Source organism: Semicossyphus pulcher, unplaced genomic scaffold, assembly GCF_022749685.1.
Source record: "Semicossyphus pulcher isolate SPU_LCO1_2020_fin unplaced genomic scaffold, fSemPul1.0.p SCAF_24, whole genome shotgun sequence".
In the NCBI taxonomy this organism is placed as follows: domain Eukaryota; kingdom Metazoa; phylum Chordata; class Actinopteri; order Labriformes; family Labridae; genus Semicossyphus; species Semicossyphus pulcher.
In genome coordinates, this window is record NW_027211698.1 from 12992759 (window position 1) to 13012252 (window position 19494).

General features: G+C 43.5%; 1 protein-coding gene across 1 annotated transcript; it reads left to right on the forward strand.

Moving 5' to 3' along the window:
- Positions 1 to 7653: 7653 nt before the first annotated feature.
- mrps9 (mitochondrial ribosomal protein S9) lies at positions 7654 to 18860 on the forward strand. The gene is made up of 11 exons (XM_069675474.1): positions 7654 to 7752; positions 8104 to 8286; positions 11326 to 11388; positions 12932 to 12962; positions 13055 to 13134; positions 16334 to 16419; positions 16508 to 16583; positions 16666 to 16834; positions 17318 to 17426; positions 18051 to 18220; positions 18514 to 18860. The coding sequence occupies exons 1-11, from the start codon at positions 7654 to 7656 to the stop codon at positions 18603 to 18605; spliced, it is 1158 nt and encodes a 385-aa protein (XP_069531575.1). The 3' UTR covers positions 18606 to 18860.
- The last annotated feature ends 634 nt before the right edge of the window (positions 18861 to 19494 follow it).

Genomic DNA, 19494 nt, shown 5'->3' on the forward strand with positions numbered 1-19494 from the left:
TTATGGTAGGAAAAAATGCAGTTTGGCTCTGTGCCTTTGGAGGACGCTATCTGCTTCACCAATGGGCCCTGGAAAACCTCGGCCAGACTACGTAAAACGCGCGGCGGAGGCCAGGGAGCTCGCTAAACTACACTTCCTCATTCTAGGACGCCCGCCTCCGATGTCATGTCTCTTTCAAAATCATCAGGTTTGAAATGCAGACTGCAGACCTGAAGATTTTTTAGACGATCCACCTGTATGTTCTGTCCTGTTTCAGATTCTGTCCCGCTCTGAGCCGTTACCTGCAGAGAAACGGTAGTATTTTACTCCTGCGTCTCTCGCTGGGCCGTTCCTTTCAGAGGGAGGGGCGCAATGCATGCTGGGTGTTGTAGGAATGTAGAATGGTCGAAACCACAAGCTGTTTGTACAACTTTCTCCACAGCTATGGCGCCAATTTCAAATATTATTGCTTTTATCGATTACAGAGAACACAAGCTTTGACTGACGGTGGATTTTTCAGTGGCGGATTGCTTTCAAAAGCCTGTCGTTTTTTACACAAGTATCTGTACTTCTACTTCTTCCAGAGTCTTTTTTAATTACTAAGTATTAGTTCTTCTACTTGGATAAAGATTGTGATTGACACTGCGCAAAAATAGGTACAAATGTATAATTTTTTGGTGAAAACAGCTACTCTCACTGTTATTAGATTCCTTTGCTCATCTCAAATTATTGCATTACAACCAAAATAGTTTGCAAACCAACTGCCAAGACTTCTGTGGTGAAATTTGATTGCAGCCTCTTTCCCCCAAAAAACCCTAAAGATCCTTATTTTTCCTCAGTCGTTGGCGGGAGGAGAACAACAAACTGCAGACGAATCAACAGGGCGTAGATGTCATCGAAACTGCCTCACATTCCAGATCCGAGTGAGGTCAAACGAGCAGCAATTATACAATCGCAATCTTCGGATAAAAGGCATTATTTTCCGCCAAATCCTCCTCTGTAATAAGGCGCTGATTGATGTGCGACTGCATGCGAGAACTTGCCGTCCAGATGAAATGGAAACAATATGAGAACGCTCTGAAGGATGGAATTTCCCCCCTGACTTTTTAGATCAAGTCGGCATTTAAGAAATTCACCCAGATATGCAGATCTGCCTCCACCGCAAGCAGAACAGCTGTGTCTTGTTTCGATTAGTCGTTGGAAAGCCGTAGGTGTCGGAGCAGCCAGAACAGACATTTGAGGATGTTACAGACACCGATGCTTAAACCTCCGTCCCTGCTTTAGAATTAAGCTCCTAGTTTTTAATCTTAAATGTGGTACAACTTCAGAATCTCAATGCACGACTTAGTGCTTGTTCCCATTGGTGGTTTTGGTGTATTCATGCTTTCCACCATGCCTGTTTGAGGCTATGGGCCTTTAGGGATTCCCCTCCTGCCATTTTTGCAGACTGAGACCATTATGAGAAACACTTTCGGACAGCACAGGACGGGACGAGGATGGCGGAGGGGCGGCGGAAGTTTTTCTTGGGTCGTTCCCAGCCGCTTCCAGAGATCTCGAGTTTCTCCCCGTCCCGTTTCAGATTCAGATCCTCTTCCTCCCCCGACTTGCCGGGCATGGTGTTTCGTCTCCAGGCCCCCTTTTCACCCCGCATGTAATAGTTTCCTTCCTCCCCAAGCCTCTCACCTGAAAAAAGAGTCGGCGGGAAGACGGGGAGGAAAATAGTCATCTTTTCATCCCAGGGATGGACTGAAGTAACCCTTCAGCTGGAGAGGAAACCCAATACTGCCTCCAGCTCGCCGTCTGAGAGCAGAGAGGAGAGGGCAGGGGACAGGGGGGAAGTAAAGTGGTTCCATGTGAGAGATGGAAGGGAAGTCTGGGAAAGACGGGGATTGACACCCTGAACACCCCTCCCTTTTACTCCCACTCTTTCCCTTTTCAAACCACCTTACAGAGTCCCAACTTAGGACTTATAACCAACAACACTCCGGAGGCTTAAGGGATCCGATTCTTCTCTTCTTTATTCTGCTCTCTTTTCCTGTATTTGCTTGAGGAGTACAAACTTACTAGGCCGCGTACAGCTTCAGGAAGCAGCCTGAGAGATCTTGAATCTCTCAAAAAAAGGAGTTGTGATGTTTTTTTAAATTGAAACAAGTTAATTCCAAGTTTACATAGTTTTTTACATTGGTTGGAATACATTACTTTTGGTTACATTACTAATGGCGTTTTTTACACTGGCAGCACCTCTTGTCTATAAAAAAAAAACTGTGCAGTTCAGCATCGTCAGCGCAAAAACGCCCTAGCCGTCAGTTGTTATTTGTGCTCCCAGCGCTCCCAGTTGAAAATAGTTCAACTTTTGTAACACCGCCGCGCCTGTCAAAGGTCACTTTTCGGTCACCAGCGCCAATGAAAGCAAATGTTAAGCATACACAGCGACTTAATGGTTACTACGGAGGGAAGCGGGAGTTCCGCGATAGAACTTTTCGTATCCTAGCAACAGTAGGTGCTTTGAACTTGAGGTCGTGGGTGCTGCCAGCACCAAAAAAACGCTGTTAGTGGACACAGGCGCTAAAGCATTCAAAATTCATGTTTGAAAGACGTTTACAATTTGTGATGACAGTGTATTTACTTCTCTATTCTGTGCATAGTCTTCTGTTTTGTCCTTATTTGCCTGTTTTTATTGGTCGTCTTTACATTTTTCAGTTTAACTCTAAATTTCTCCCTTTTAGCTTCTGTTTTCTTCTACATTTTGATTTACTTGGACCTATTTTGCTCTATTTTTTCATTCGTTTCCATCTTAAACTTTTCTGTTCTTCTTTTGGTCCATCTTTTTATGTCTCATTCAGTTACATCAGTGTCAGTTCTGTTCTGTCCTGCTGTGCACTTTTCTATTTGCATTTTGTGCTCTTCTATCTGGCTTTGTACTCCTTTTATTTCCATTCAAGCCTGTACACTTCTATTAGATTCAGTCACAGTCAGCTCTGCTGTGTTCCACCTGATTGTTTTTACAGTTTTAATATGAAACTGTCTCATTCTGCCGCCTGAACCTGCTGGAGCAACAGAAGCAGCAGCAGCAGCTCCAGTCTGTTCAGGTACCTTCCTCCCCTGTGGAGCCGCTCCGAGGAGGAGGCCTAATATCTGCAGACATCTATGGCCACCGCCCAATCTGTTGCACGCTCCATTCATTTCACGCACTGCCAGAAGTGCTTTGTAATTATCCTGATATTGATGAAGGCTGATTCCAGCAGGTAATCGCTGGCAGTTCAGCTGTTTTTACGCATCTCAGCAAAATGTCTCTATCCATTACCAGTGGCAAATTAATTTCCACTCAATGACCATACTTGTTGATAATCTACAAATTGGTGTGTGTGTGTGTGTGTGTGTGTGTGTGTGTGTGTGTGTGTGTGTGTGTGAGAGAGAGAGAGAGAGAGATGAGAAGAGCTCTGAACCGTAGCATATAACTTGGTTTACCTCACACAAAGATAACTGTGGGTGTTGACACGACACAGTGGACCGTAACACTCTGCTGCATGTGCGTCAGTGTTACTGTGTGCTGAATGACGTAACAGTCGAAGTAGTGGACGTACTCTTTATCGCACAAAAGGCATAGAAACATTTTAACAACAGAAATGGCTTTATTAGTTATGCAAAATAAAACGAGAATTAAGAATGGGAATAAAAATGGAGTCAGAGTTTTGTTTGGAATGGGAAAGAGGAATTAAATGAGAATAGAATTTGGAATAGAAGTGGGAATAAAATGTAAAAGACATGAAGGTGAAGAGAGGGGTGAGACAGGATAACAAAAAGGGAAGAGAAATGGGAATAGGATAAGGAATTGGAAAACAATACAACTGGAATAAGAAATAAATATGAAAAAGAACAGATTAGGAAGTATACATGTGAACAACATTGGAATTAGTGACAGGGAAGAACAGACACATCTATTTATTTGAATTGAAAATGGAACAAAAAATGCTATTAGAAGTGTGAATATGAATATGGATTTAACATAGCATTAGAAATAGAAGTGGGTATAGAAATTAGAATTATAGATCTGGATTAGGAATGGAAAAGATAACATGGGTATGAATGAGGAAATAAATGAGAGTTAAGTTAAAGAAATGGAATAAGAATTTAACAGGAATATGAGTAGAACTGGGCGTAGAAATCTGAATTTTAAGTGGCAATTTTAATACAATGAGGAGTAAGAACAGACGCTGGAGCAGGGAGGTAAAGAGGAACAGCAATGTGGATATAAATGGTGATAGGAGTAGAAAATGTTGGGTTTGTTTCAGGGTGTAAACAGAGAGAGTGGTAACAGGTGTCTTTATTTTACATGCACAGCGTTTAAAAATGTAATGAAATCTAAGAAACGTCCTGAATGACGTTAAAACGGTTTCAAATCGAGCGAGCGAATGTGCACGTCACACTCACCCTGCTGTGTGTGGATCCGTTTTTGCACTAAAGATTCTTCAGAGGATGCTTTCCCTAAACCTGCAGGAGGATGGACCCCTGAAATTAATGGAGGTGAGTAAACACTTTACCCCTGACAGATGTGACCCACAGAGGAGCGACACCGATCAAACTCAGCAGAGGAATATTCCACTGCGAGATCAACATGTGCTTCATAAAGCCGTGCAGCTACAGTAAGTATATTAAAGATGTGTGATTCATGGTTTGAATGACCACTTAGACTTAAAAAAGACATTTCCACAGCCTGCTGTGATGCTTTGTGGTGTATTGAAGATCCCTCACAGCAGCACTAAGGGTAAATAAATACGCTTTAAAAGAGTAAATGAGCTTGAGCAAAGTGGCCCTTTGAGTCCCCATGTTTGTGGAGCAGCCATAATGGATTCTTTAGAGCCGTGAACGGTTTATAGGCATGACAGCCATGTTTCGGCACGATGGGCTTATCCCTACGCACGGCGCTAAGGATATTAGGGAATCAGCGTAAAGCAGCATGGAAATGATGACTGGAGCAAAGCCTCAGCTCGCTGGTATTATAAGCCCTCAATTCTGCTGCACTCCATCCTTGGGAAAGAGGGGGAAGGAGCGGACTTGGCACGGCTCCACGGTGTGATATCCTCCTTTATTTCTTCCTCCATCTCTGTTTTAGCCGTACAATTAAAAAGGATGTTACCCAATCTGGGGACGGGGCAGATTCGGCGGAGGTCAGTGTCGCCTATTGTGATGATTCCCTTTCAAGGCGGCGCAGGAATCCTTGTCGTCCATATGGAGATCTGTTGAAGGAGCTGGACGGGAGCCAAGTCTCTAAAGCTTGGCACTGAGCTGCGAGCTAATATGAAGCATTGATGGCACATGCCAAACATGAAACAGACGCCCATACGGTTCTCTGAATGAAATCCTTTTACTTTCACGTCATAGCAACTGTTTTCAGGGTAGATTTACTATTTTCACAGCAACTGTCAGTGTTTGGTTCCCATTTAGTGACAGATAAGGCCCAACAATGTGTCCATTATCAGGAAGTAATGGACGGTTGCCTCCTTGGAGTACAAAAATTCCAGATAATGGACACCTCAGAGTGCATTATCCTGCTTACGCCATGGTCACTTACTAAAGATCATGTTTTAATGCAATCATAATCTAAAATTTAAACAACCCTGTAACTCTGTTTTTGTGCAATGGAAACTGCTCCAGTAGTCTTAGCTACAAATGGCAGAAAGAAATCTTTCTAAAAAGCGCAGCGCACCAAGAGCTTCGGCTCAGCTGTTAGCTAGAGAGCTAACGGTTTGCTAGCAAGATTCAAGGTCAATAAAATAGGGTAGGGCTGAAATACAGTAAGTAAAACTTGACGGTATGTTTAACTACAAGACAAGCTAGCTAATCAGACATGTCATTTTCCCCCACATCAACATCAAGATCTTCACGAACAAATGATCGGCCATTTTGGTTAGCCGCAGCCTGAATTAGTGAGACGTACGAGGGCGGGTGTACAGAGGTAAAGGACTACACTTCAGTCGTTTAGCTGCCGTTATCTCCAAATAGGTTATAATCGCTGTAATTAGATGTTAGCTTGTTGGATTTGACTGTTGGTATTGTTGTTAACTTTGGCCACAGGCTAGCTAGCGCATTAATTTAGAACAATGTTTCACAGGGGTCCATTATCAGGAATTAACTCACGCCCTTCAGCCAATCAGAAACGAGCATTCCGCCAGACCATGGTATAACAAAGTGTTTCCTCTTATTAACATTACATGACATGTGAAATTAACAAACTACACAACTTGCAGTCATTACAAGTTGCTACAGTTAGTTTCCTGGTTTACCTGAGTCCACACCGAATGAATATCTCCACACAGTCCACCCACAGTGCCTCGCCTGTCAGAGACGGGCCACGGCAGAAGCATGATTAATGTCCGACCTCTCACCCCCCACTGTAAATTAGAGACCACGGGTCGAAACTATTTTTCTTGGTGAGCAGGAGCACGCTTGTGGCTAAAAAACGGGGCAAACACTGTTTATCATCTGCCTGACGACAGCCCTCCTCGGGGCAAATTAACCACGCAGCCGTATCGACTGGCACGGGCCGGGAGTCAGTGCCCCTTCACTTTGATTAATCTCCCCGTGTTCCTGTTCCAACTCTATCAAAGTGATCTAAGTGAAGACACACAGCATTGATCTGTAAACACAGCATAGTACTGTACTGAAAACGCACACACACACACTGAGAGGGATAGAGGCCACATTTACCTTTAAAAACAGGAAGTGTTTTCATACTTAAAGGTCTAACCAGCATCTGAATCATTATTTTCAGCATGCTGTTGAGCACGGCACCGGACCTCCTGCAGCTCATAACAAGAACGGGATCACAGTCATGATTATTTTCTTAATCTGTCCATGAAGTTTGTCTAAGAAGGCAGCTTCTATTCAAGGAATCCACACAAAATGTTGTGTTAATCCATATTTGTGCTGCCCGGCACCGGCAGCACCACATATGCAAAACAATCTGTTTTATGTGTGGCCTTGCCAGCGTGTTTGGCAGACTGTGACTGAGCATTTTTTATTGTGTTATTTCTGATAAGTCATGTGGATCGGCTGCTTTAAATCCTGTGGCGTGACATTTACAGCAGCCCTCCTATTGTCAGTGATTTTACATGGAGGACAGATGGTGCTCGCATGCAGGCTGCGTTAAACCGGACAGGGCATCGGAGCCTTACATGTGCAAAGTTAGCAGGTCTCCAGGGTCAAAGCGGTTGCAGAGAGTTGTGTGAGTCACAATTGCTTGCATGCAAACAAATTGCTGCGTGTTAAGGATGTTTGTTTGGTAAACCTGTAAACAATTAATTGAAGGGAGATTAAGCGTTAGATTTCAGGCAATATCTGGTGTTACTTTACCCTCAAAAAAGGGACATGAGGAAAAGTTTTCTGTGCTGAATCACTGCAGACTTTGCTCTCAGCTGCGCCATTATTAAACCAACTTCATGGCGACTAAAGCTTTAAAAACATATTATTTTAGTGCGTTTCTATTTACATTTCCTACAGCAAGGCTAGTAATAGGTTTAATAAGAGTTTAAAAAAGAAAAAAATACATAACGAGCAATGATTGTATAATTTCTGTCAGTATTATTAAAATATTTCGTCCAATTTGCATTTTTTAATTCACGGCACTTGTCTCCGACAACTTCCGCCGCTGACGTCACAGCTGTCAGAAAAAACATGGCGGCGTCCTGTGTGAGAACCGTGGGATCGTTTCTCGGAAAATGTGGAACTTGCAGCTCGAGTATAAACACCGTCACGTCGCAGTTAAGCCGACAGGTGAAGTGCCACTTTGTCTTTTATAATGTAGCATTAGTGTGTTTTAAACAAAGGAGAAGTCACAGAAATGCAATAAAATGGAGGAACACAGACGTCCTTGAGTTAGCATGCTCTGTTAGCCGAAACTTGCTTTGCGGATAATGGAATTAAAAGTCTAGCACGCTGCATTTACTTTTATTATAGTGTTTTAGACCTCGCGACGTTTTCAATCAAATGATCTTACTCTTAATTTCAGTTCGGCTTGTAGTTTAGTAGTTGTAGATCTGTGCTGCTCCGGATATTTTGCAAGTTAGCACATTATAGCTAACGCTACACCTCAAAATAACGGCTCATATCTGTCCTCATCCTCAGGTCCTTTGCAGGCAGATATGTGTGAGCTCTGCCCTCCACAAAAAGAACCTGGCGGCTGCAGGGCCAGAGAAATTCACGGTGGAGTTCATCCAGAAGCAGGTGGAGGAGTTTAACGTCGGGAAACGGCATCTGGCTAACATGATGGGAGAGGACCCGGAGAACTTCACCCAGGAGGACGTAGACGTAAGACACAGTGTATTGTGCTTTACTGCATGCATGCTTACCACTCTTTTCCTTGTGAGTGTCTTTCATGTATTGTGCATACCTTTGTTGCTTTTAAATCATATATAAATATCAAATGTATTTGCCCCAAATGTCAACAAAAAGCAACAAATATGGATTAATCCGCCGCTGAAAATAGTCCCCAATAAATACACGAAAGTTATGACTGCTGTTAGAGTAACTTTGTCTTCTACAGTGCCCGGCTGTATTAGGAAATTAATACGGATTTTGTAGAAGTAAATAAGGATATATGTGGCCAAGGGCTGGGTCATGAATTGGCTTATTTTGCATAAAAGTTGGTTGTTGTTTTTTTTACTTGTGGTGAGCAATCAGACAGCTGCAAACCTTCAGATTTAAAAGCCAAAAGGAGTTAAAGCATTTAATTTTGTTCCATCAATACAGGCTGGTGTGGGGATGTGTTTTCTCTTCACATCATCGTCAGCATTATTAGCATTGTCGCAGGCAGGCAGGTGGGGCCACCTCTGGCTAATCCACTGCATCAGGCACATTAGCAACGCCCTCAAACACACCCACATGCTGGTGCCAGATTTTGGCCCTCACTGCTCCAACCGTTTAGCCTGATTTCCCACTCCCCCTTTACCCAGTCCCCGGTGTCCCTCACAAGTAATGAAGAGAGCTGTTGGCGTCAGGCTGTGAAAAACGAAGCGACGGCGAGCAGCCACGAACTTATGCGTGTGGAGGGGAAGAGGAAAATTTGGGAGGACTGGAGAGACACCTGATAAATCCCGCGGCTCTGGTTTGGAGTCCTCAGGTGTGACAGTGATGAAGACACAGGAACAATCAGAACTGTTGTCTCCTGAAAAAACATACAAGCAGATAATTTTAACAGCTGGTAAAATCAACTAAGTGTACATTCATACAGTTCACATAAAGTGATGAAAAGACTTGGAATATTTGGGTCAGGGACTTTGAATGCGCCGTTCAAACGTATTGGAAATTAAATATATGTTAGGTTTGTGCTGCTGGTCGGCCAAAACAAGAACTTACAAAGCATCAGTTGGGTTCTGGGAATGTTAATTGTAACTTTTTTGTGACTTTTTGTGTAGTAAAATGATCATTTATGGAAACGGTAGTCGTTAGATGAGCACTTTTATGAGCTGTGACGTGTCAGAGTCGAAGGAGACACGATTGATGTTGTAGCACTGAAATCAGGGCTCCGAGTGATACGTCTGTTTGGCTGTAAACTCATGAAACAATTGCTCGTCTCGAAAACCAAATTAAGAGCAAAAACAAGATTATTTTTTTTGTTAATATGTAGAAAATTTGCAATAATTTAAAGCTTTTATTAAATATGAAGTAATTTATCAAACAATGATAACCTCCATCTTCAGGTTGTAGCTCTGTAGTTTACAATCTTTCTGCTTTTAGATCAGTCAGACTTTATTTGTAAAGCACTTTTCAAACAGCAGATGTAACACAAAGTGCTTCACAAAAACAAAATCAATAACAACAATACAATCACCCCCACAAAAAGAATGTATTAAATAAAGGACTCGATAAAACAGGAAGCTGACGAACCGAGGAAACGCTCTGTTATGAGGAAACACAGGAGGGAGAATAAAAGTGTTCGAAGTCGAGATACCAAAATAAGAAATAAAAAGGAAGAAATAAATAAGCTTATAAAACACTAAACAGATAAACAGGAATAATAAAATAGAATAAAACAATATTTTAAAAAGTCGATAAAACAGCCTAAAATGTAAAATAAATAAAGTTACAGAAGATAAAAATAAAATGTGATAATCAGGAATAATTAAATAAAATAAAACAATAAAATGTGTATTTTAATCATATTTGATGAGCTGGAAACGGAAACGTTTCTGCTTTAAAATGACTTAACTTTTCATTGATCCAACAATCGATTAATTGTAAACAGTTTCAGCACTACGAGAGTAAAGTTCTGTGTTTTTATCAGGAGGTTCTGCAGGTTTCTGTCCTGTTGAAGCTCTTTATCCCACATCTTATGGTCATGAGATGCAGCCGCAGACGGACTTCTGCAGAGAATTTAGCCGCTTTCATGCTGGTCAAAAAACCCGCTAACAACCGGCGTTTTTGCATCATGGGAAAGGTTACAATCTGCAGCAGACCCGGTCACATGACTCTGCAGCAGACCCGGGTAATTATCGCCTCGGCTCCGATCGGCATTGATGTGAACACAAACCCGTGTCGACCCGTGTTCTTCCTCCGTCACTCCATCTTTCCCCGTCGGGGGTCTGTGTGTCTTCATCTGTTACCTGCCCGTCTTTACCGTTAACTTCTCCACTGTTGTCTCCCTCTTCCTGTCTCTCACACCTTCACACACACGCGCTCCCCTCGGCCGCTCCTCTCCTTCCCCGCTTTCGGTCGTTTTGACAACCTTAAAGGCGGCAACCTGCTCGCTCCCGCTGCACCTGCTGCCCCGCTAATTGAACCGACAGAGAGGAGGAAGAGGAGGAAGAGAGGGATGAACAGACTGTCTTGATGAGTGTGGCGGGGCAAACACACTTCCTGTCTCCCTCTCTTCGATCACGCACACGTTCCCGGCGCCATCTGTAGCCCTGCTAATAGCTCGTACACACACACACACACACACACACACACACACACACACACACGGCGAGGAGGATGAACTTGGAGTGAACTGTTGGACGTCCACGCTGTCCTCTGCTCGCTGTCAACCAGGCCGAAAACTTGTGCCTTTTTCTGCTTGTTTTCTCCTCTAACTCCACACACACACACACACACACACACACACACACACACACACACACACACACACACACACACACACACACACACACACACACGCATCACGCTCGCCTTTCCTTGAACCCGGCAGCAGCTTGTGCCTCCTGCTCTGTCACTTTGGCTGTCATCAGTCGGTGTGACCTCTGTTGTTCGGACGTGTCAGCGTTTGTCATAATCTGCCGTCATCTCTCAAACTGTCGTCTCACTTTTCCTGTTTTTTTTCCTTCTTTTTTCTTCCTCTCTCTCCAACAGAGGAGCATCGCCTACCTCTTCCCCTCCGGCCTGTTTGACAAGAAAGCCCGGCCGATCATGAAGGTACGTCTGTGCTGCTCACACACATAAACACTTTCCTGTTGCAGACAGTAAAGGCTGCGTTTGTAGGATATAAATCCTGTTAAAGTTTTCTTGTTTGGTCTAACATTTTACCAGATCACTGAAAGGTTTACAGTGCTTCCCATTCTCCTAAGGAGTCAAAACATGAGCCTAAAGGGTCACAAGTGGTTTAAAAAAGAAGCATGGATTAAACTTATTTCTCTCACAATTTTTGACGACTTCACTTCTTCAAATCCCTCCATGACGCACGTTATTCTTTGGTTAAATTTGCTCAACCTTCATCCACACTGGGGTCGAGCGCACCCTGCTGTTTGGGGCTCACAAGTACAGCATGGCAGACTGTAAACTTTACAAACCCTGTTTGTCAAACTGACCACGAAACTAACAGAGAAAAGGGTGAGACAAACGAGACAGGCACTGAGTGAAGCGGCCTCAATTATTGGTGGGGGGATAAGGGCGTGATCAGACAGAGTAAGTTTCTCTTGCGGTAAAATGTGAGGCGCACAGCACTGCCTACTGAATCACAGCTGTCATTAACCTAACTGTTATATTATCTACTGACAGAAGGCCCGCCTCTCGTTTAACCGATTGGACAATGAGAAAAGGCGCCCATGACGTCGGGCACTTTTCCGCTTTGAGTTGAAGGTTTTTCAACTCGAGGTGCTCAAAGCGTTTCCTCAAAAACGCGAGGCGCACAGAGCGTGCTAAAAGCTCTTATTGAAAACAATGACAAAAAAGCCCCCAGCTGCTGAAACGCGTTCTTTCTGATCAGGCCCTAATTAAGTATTATTTGTAAAATGTTTTTAGTTATGAACACTTAAACTGTCAAAGCGAATTACAACGGGAGTCAGATTTACGTGAATTCTGGGTATGAAATAGATCGCAAACCTGCATAAATATTGAAAACATCAAAGCCGGTATTTGCTGGATGAGTCATTGTATTAACTTCACATTCACTCTTAATGAGGCACACTGGCTGTTACTTTTTGCTTAAAAAGACTCAAATATTTAGTTTTATTATCTCAAAGATCCCATTTCGTTCTCTTTGGCGCCACCTGTGGCGATAAACGGTAATTGCGGGAGCACACTTCCCAGATATCCAGACAGTGCTGCATGTGTGACGTCCACGGTCGGCTCCGGCTGTAACTCTTGATTTTCCTGGCTGACGGTCGCTTTCCTTTTCAGACTGTTTGCTTCATCTGAGCGTCGAGTTTGTTTCTTCTTCTTTGGATTTTCACTTCTTGTTGAAGTTGTATCTGTAGTCATCAATCTTTTCTTTGTTTGTTCAGCCATAGTAGATTACTGTTTACTCGCAACACTTGCAGAGAGCGGAAAAGCAGCCGCTTAGCTCCGCCTACCCTCTCTGGCAGACCAACCACTGCTGGCTGATGGAAAACGCGTCACTAACTGGGCGCCGCTTGGGATAGATAGATAGAGACTTAACAGAAATTTATTTAAATTAAAATCTTCTAGATAATTACTTTAGTAACCCTTGATTTCACACAAAATTCTCCTTGTTTTCCAGCATCCAGAGGAGATATTTCCTCAGCAGAGAGGTACAGTTTTTTTTTCTGTTATTCTAAAAGTTTCCAGGATCTTCATTATCGTGTAACTGACTCTGATTTTATTCTCCATCCTGCCTCCACAGCCGTCCAGTGGGGAGCAGACGGCCGGCCGTTCCACTTCCTGTTCTACACCGGCAAACAGTCGTACTACTCCCTCATGCATGTGAGTACTGCAGGCAGCTGTCAGCTCTTTATCTGAGGAGGTGGAGGTAAATCTTCATCCACCTCAAATCCCCTCTTCTCCTCCTCTGCCTCCTGCACCCTCGGGTCATATCGCATTCAGACAGAGAGGAGGCTGTGTCGTCCCCGAGGAGAGGCAACGTCGGATCCTCTTTTCCACAGCTGAGCGGAGAGGGGGGAGATAAGAGGGAGGATGGAGGGGTCAGAGGTCGTCCGGTTTAAAGGCTGATGATCTGAAACTGTTCTCTTATATATTGGATTTGTCGGGTATTAATGTTGCTCGATCGGCCAAAAAAGGCAGATTATTTTATCCATAAGCTTGGAGAATTTTCCAGAAACGTCCAACAACAAGGCTTAGGAAAAAAATACATTAAGCTGCTAACAGAAGCTTCAGTCATGGAGAAAACAAAACTGTATGCATCATGAAGAAACTAGATTTTTGCAGCTGATAGGCCCGGTGGGAAAAGACAAAGAGTGACCACCAGGGGGCGCCAACGTGGAGCTGGATCGGCCCTTTTAACTAAGCAATAAAGGAGTTTTAGTTTGGTTGTTTTAAAGTCTAAATAATAAAATATGAAACAAACTGAAAGTAAGAAAACATTTTAATCAATTGAAATTTGATGTGTGTTATTTTATAAGCAATAAAAACAACAAGTGTTGCCTAGGAGACGGATGTAAATAAACAAAATCGCAGGGTTCAAAATCGTCTCCGAGGTGTGTCGCGTCTGGCTCGTCAGGCTTTGTCCCGCCACGGGGAGCGACTCCTCCGGGGGGATTTGGAGGGAGGCAGGGGTGTGGTGGTGCGAGAGGAGGAGGAGGAGGAGGAGGAAGAAAGAGGGGCTGCTTCACGATTCACCTCCGAGCACCTCCTCCTTCTTCCTCCATCTCACACAAACTGTTCTCCTCCTGCCTGCTGCTGCTGACCTTGTTCAAAGACACATACGAGCGGCGTGTGTCACACTTCTTACTCACACACTCACACACACACACACACACACACAGCGAACCATTGTGCCCTGCAGACACAATTGGCACCCCTGCTGTCAGCTTAAATAGGTGTGTCAGACGTGTCTGGAAGCTTGTGCTTCCTTTCCCTTCTCCTCCTCGTTCACGTTTCCTCTTCCTGTTTTCCTTCCTGTCTTGTGTCCACTCCTGGTTATCTTTTTCTTAAACTCTTACCAGCGACCGCCTCACACACCTCAGGAGTGTTTCCAGGAGGGGGCAGTGGCGTGTGGGGCGGCCTCTCTGCTCGGCTGCTCTCCCCTGGATGCTGTTGGCTGCTACATTAACCTGCTCGCTGCTCCACCGAGCCTTTTATACGCCTCAAACCCCGGGGAGCATAAAAACACCGCTAACACACCTTCTTGAAAGCTCCTCTCATACTTATAAGGTCTTGCGGTGCGTTTAAAGTCCACTTATTGAATAGGAAATGTGTACTTCTATCCTCCTGATACCACTCCTCTCCCTCTTTCATCCATGTGAAGTATTCCTCTCCTTTGTAGCGCGCACTGTTAGCAAACATGTAGCGCATCCCCCCTCCTCCTGTACTCTCCTTTTTTCTGATTTTCTATTACCCTTTTTTTTCCCAAAGAAAATTGGTTTTTGCTTCTTGTTTGCTTTTTTTTTTTTTTTAAACACCCCCCCTCCTGCTCCTCCCGTACCCCTCTGTCGCCGGTCGGAGTGGCAGCGGATTAGGCACACTCTATCAAGAAGGAATTAAACAAACATCTGGTGAATAATTGACGGGGAAATGAGTTCTCACCCCGGCTGCTGGGGGGGTGTCTTCTGCCTCGGGGACGTGACCAGCATGCCCACCCTTCCATCCATCCATCCATCCGTCTGTCTGTCTCTGTCTGTGAATCCCCCGCCTTCAGGTTATCCCCAAAGCGAGAATTATTTGACGATCTGTACACAAGAATATTTCAGTATTTTGTGAAGTCATTTTATGTAATTTAAACTCTCTTTAAGGGTAGTTACAGTACGTTTACATCTCTGTTTTTACGTATTTTGGGCCCTTCCAAAGAAGGTGGATAAACTGTTATACAAAGTGTCTGATAGCATCACAGAAAGGATCCCTAAAGACATCAACCTTTTTCTTTAGAGTACTTTTTAAAAACCAGAAACAGCCGTTACATCACTTTTTCCAAGCCACCAGACTCCATCTACAAAAACACTCATTTTACCCCACAGAGCGTAGGAGTCGCTGCTTTAACGCTGCCTCAATCGGTTAGATTTTTTGTGTGTTATTGAGTGTTACACAGATAATGTGGTGAATCCAAATGAACCGTTTAAAACTCCAAAGTAATGGAATAACACAAGAAAGCTCACTAATCAGTGCAGCCATAGACAAAGCCACTCCTGTGTTTCCTCAAGGTTAAATTGCCACTTTTGTAGATGGAGTCTGGTGGTTTTGAGGAGAACGATGTAGCAGCTGTTTGTGGTTTGAAAATAGATGATCTGGCCTTCAAAAAAGGTCTAATTTTAGGGAATGAAGTGTTATATGTGTAGTATTGTGAATATTTCAGTATTTTGTAAAGTCATTTTATGCAATTTTAACTCTTTAAGGCTAATTTCTGTATTTTTACACCTTGTTTTTACGTATTTTTGGTGCTTGATGGCTAAATAGGTCCAGAAAGGTGGTTGTTTTTTCCACTGACATGCTTGAACTGTTATTCCAAGTGTCTGACAACATCACAGAAAGCATCCCTTAAGACATCAACATCTTTGTTTAAGAGGAAAATCCTTGTTTTGAAATGAGAAACAGCCGTTACATCGCTTTTTTTCCAAGCCACCAGACTCCATTCACAAAAACACTGATTTTACCCCTCAGAGCGTAGGAGTCTCTGCTTTAATCCTGCCTCGGTCAGTTAGCATTTTTTGTCTTATTGAGTGTTACACAGATGTTGTGGTGGATCCAAATTAACCCTTTAAAACCCCAGGAACACAAGAAAGCTAATCAATCAATGCCGCTGTAGACGAGCGACTCCTGTGATTCTCAGGGTTAAATTACTGCTTTTGTCAATGGAGTCTGGTGGCTTTAAAGAGAGCGACCTAATGGCTGTTTCTGGTTTAAACATAAATGATCCCGCCTTCAAAAAAGAAGGTCTCTGTTTGGAGGATTGAGTGTCATGTGTGTTTTTATGCCTCATCCTGACTGGTTTGTGTTTTTTGGTGCGTTTTAGGAAATGTACAGCAAAATCCTGAAAATAGAGAAGTACCAAGATCGCCTGAGAGCAAAGGGAGTCTTCACCATGGATGTCAAGCAAATGTAAGAAGAGAAGAATTATATTTTAACCTTAAACATGTTGGATGACTCTCTTTTGATGCTTATTATTATTTATATCCGTCTCCGTCAGCACTTTAGGAACAAGCCGGTGGCTCCTGAAGGAGGAACTGGAGGCGCTGCTGGTGGAGACCATCTCCCCTCAGGATGTGAGAACTTCCTCTCATCTGTCACCATCAATTTAAGAAGTTTCAGGCTGTTTTTGGACACTTATATGTTGTCTTTCTTCAGTATAACCACTTCATCCAGCTGATGGAGCGCCTGCTGTCCATGCCGTACTGCGCCACACAGAAGGAGTTCGTCCTGCATTACAGGCGGCAGCTGGAGGCTCAGTCCAGGAAGCAAACGGTGCCGTCGCTGGAGACCGACGAGCGCGGCGTGGCCTTCAGCACGTCAGAGGGTAGGCATCGACTTTCCTCACCTCGGTAAATGTATCAACCTATATTATAACCAGCTGTCTCTGCAGGAAGACTGCAATGTTGTCGGCCAAGTCCTTGTTTTTACATCTTCACAAAAACGGATGTTTTCAGAAAGTTTCTGTCGATCTTCAGAGCTTGTTAAGAGAGAAATACACCTTTGACCTCTGAACTTCCAGCCCTTATTTTGTAGTTTATGCTGTATTTATTCATTATGCATGCATTTTTATCTGGTTATTTGGCAACAACGCAAGACAGAAACGTTAGAGACGATGTAGATGCATGTATTTCTTGCCTGCTTAAACGTTTTAGAGATTTGCTGCGGTGAAAGCAACAAAAATAGACCTAAAAATGTAACTTTAATCCGTCATTAAACCGTAAAAATTCAGGTCTAAGGAGTCAGGACAGCTGTCACCATGAATGTCAAACTAAAGAGTAACTTTAAATGAATCTTTTTCCCCTCTCAGGCCGGAGGAAGACGTCTGACTCCACTGTCGTTCTCCGAGACTGCGGCTCCGGACGCATCAGCATCAACGGCCAGGACTACCTGCACTACTTCCCCGTCTTACAGGACAGGTACGCCCTCTCTCTCTCTCTGCTGCTTCATTCACGCTTTAAAATGCACGGCGTGATGTGTTTCACTCCCTCCTCCTCTCCAAAAAAAAAAAAAGAATTAAAAAGCAGCTTTTTCACTCTTCACAGCATCGCCTCGTTTTTTTATTTATCTCCGTGTAGTAAGTTAATTACACAGTTGAGTGATCGTGTGTGTGTGTGAGGCTTCTGTGTGCGTGTGTGTGTGTGTGAGGTCCGGAGCTGGTGTTGTCACGCCGTGTGAGGACGGGCTGTAATTGGAGCAGAGAGGTGACAATTGACTTTGTCAGCAGCCGGCGGCCATTCAGGCTGAGACGCCATCCAGAACACACACTTTCTTTTCACACACACACACACACGTTTGATCCTGTTCCTGCTGAGTCAGAACTTCCTGTGTAATATGCGGCGCTGAGATTGTAAAATAAAAGCCTTTCACGGCGTCGGGATCCTCTCTGCTTGTCTGAGAAGTCACCCAAGCAGACATTAAATTAGCTTCCCCTGCGCTGTTGATACGGCTATCTGTTTAATAGCACACACTCCGCTCCGACTATTCAGCCACGCTTCTTTCTTTCATTATCTCTCCGTCACTTTCTTCTTCTCCGCTCTCAGGGAGCAGCTGATGTTCCCGCTGCAGTTCATGGGCATGCTCGGACGCTTCGACCTGGAGTGCACCGTCAGCGGAGGGGGGCGGTCGGGACAGGCGGGGGCGCTGCGACTCGCCGTGGCCCGGGCGATGCTCTGCTTCCTGTCGGAGGGGGAGATGGAGACGATGAGACAAGGTGGGCGGCCATTTTTTTTTTCTTTAAAAAGTACTTGTCTTGAATTAACTTCCCGCTTTGATTTTATATCAGAAGGAGCTCATGAGGGCGGTCAAACATTTAGATATCAAATGCCCGTGCTTCTTTTAAAGCACCTGAATGCACCACAGGGATGAGGGATAGCGTAAATTATATCTATTTTATTAATTCATTTCTAAATAATTAAGATATTAAGTCGGTAATTAAGTATAAACCATACCAAAATAAAAGGGGAAAAAACTGGAGATTAATTTGTCTCTTTCTTTTACTTCCAGCGGGTCTGCTGACCCCTGACCCCAGAGTGAGGGAGAGGAAGAAGCCGGGCCAGGAGGGCGCACGAAAGAAATTCACCTGGAAGAAACGCTGAGGAGGAAAATCGTCTCACCTGAACTCAAACGTGAAACAATCAGACTGAGAACAAGAGCTGATTATTCCTCATCTCAGATTATTTAAAGTCCTGGGACTCAGTCTTTACAGGCCGCCATGTTTCAAGATGCTGCTCAGACTCGTTGCGCTGGATTGAGCCTCTTCAGCCAGCAGAGGGCAGTGTGTGATAAGGAATCAATGGAGATATATTTATCAGTGTATTAAACAATAAATACGGTTTTTCATATAAAAACAACACGTTTTGTTGGTGTTTTTTCTTCAATTCTTTAAAATTTCACCGTAAATTTTACGTGTTTTTCTTCACATGTTAGTTAAGCTCAAGTCTTATAGGAGAAAGAGAAAATCCTGGTTTAAACATCGTTAATTTTCGGCATTTTTGTTTGGAAAATAACTTGAATAATTATTTAAAAAATAGAGTTGTCAATTAATTATATTTTTATCCGATTTTTTTGTCAATTTAAGTTTAAATTTTCAGTAAAAAACGGCTGGAATATAAATTGTCCACTGCGTGTAATGACCGTCTTTGGCCACCAGATGTCGCCAAGTAAGCGTTAAAGTTGACCAGGTGTGCGTCTGCTAATTATAATACACTTTAATCTGTTGAGAACCATTAGATTAACAACTGAATGGATTTTGATTTATATATAAACTGTACCAGGTGCTGTATATGTCCTGGAAACAAAGAAATATGTGTTTTAAATGATTGTTTTAAACGATTTAAAAGGTTAAAGTTCAAATAAAGAGCTTAAATATGTCTAAATTTGTTTGAGTCCTCACTTAAGTCTGGCAGGTGCTCATGTACCTGTAATCGAGCTTGTTGATTAATGAGGTGGAGGGTGAGTGGGTGAGTGAGTGTGTGTGTTGTGGAG

Excerpts from the sequence above, each read along its gene's own strand:
- mrps9 (XM_069675474.1), top strand. The coding sequence starts at position 7,654 with ATGGCGGCGTCCTGTGTGAGAACCGTGGGATCGTTTCTCGGAAAATGT. Across the intron at positions 8,287-11,325 it reads TCACCCAGGAGGACGTAGAC|AGGAGCATCGCCTACCTCTT; the intron begins GTAAGACACAGT and ends TCTCTCCAACAG. Across the intron at positions 13,135-16,333 it reads CGTACTACTCCCTCATGCAT|GAAATGTACAGCAAAATCCT; the intron begins GTGAGTACTGCA and ends GGTGCGTTTTAG.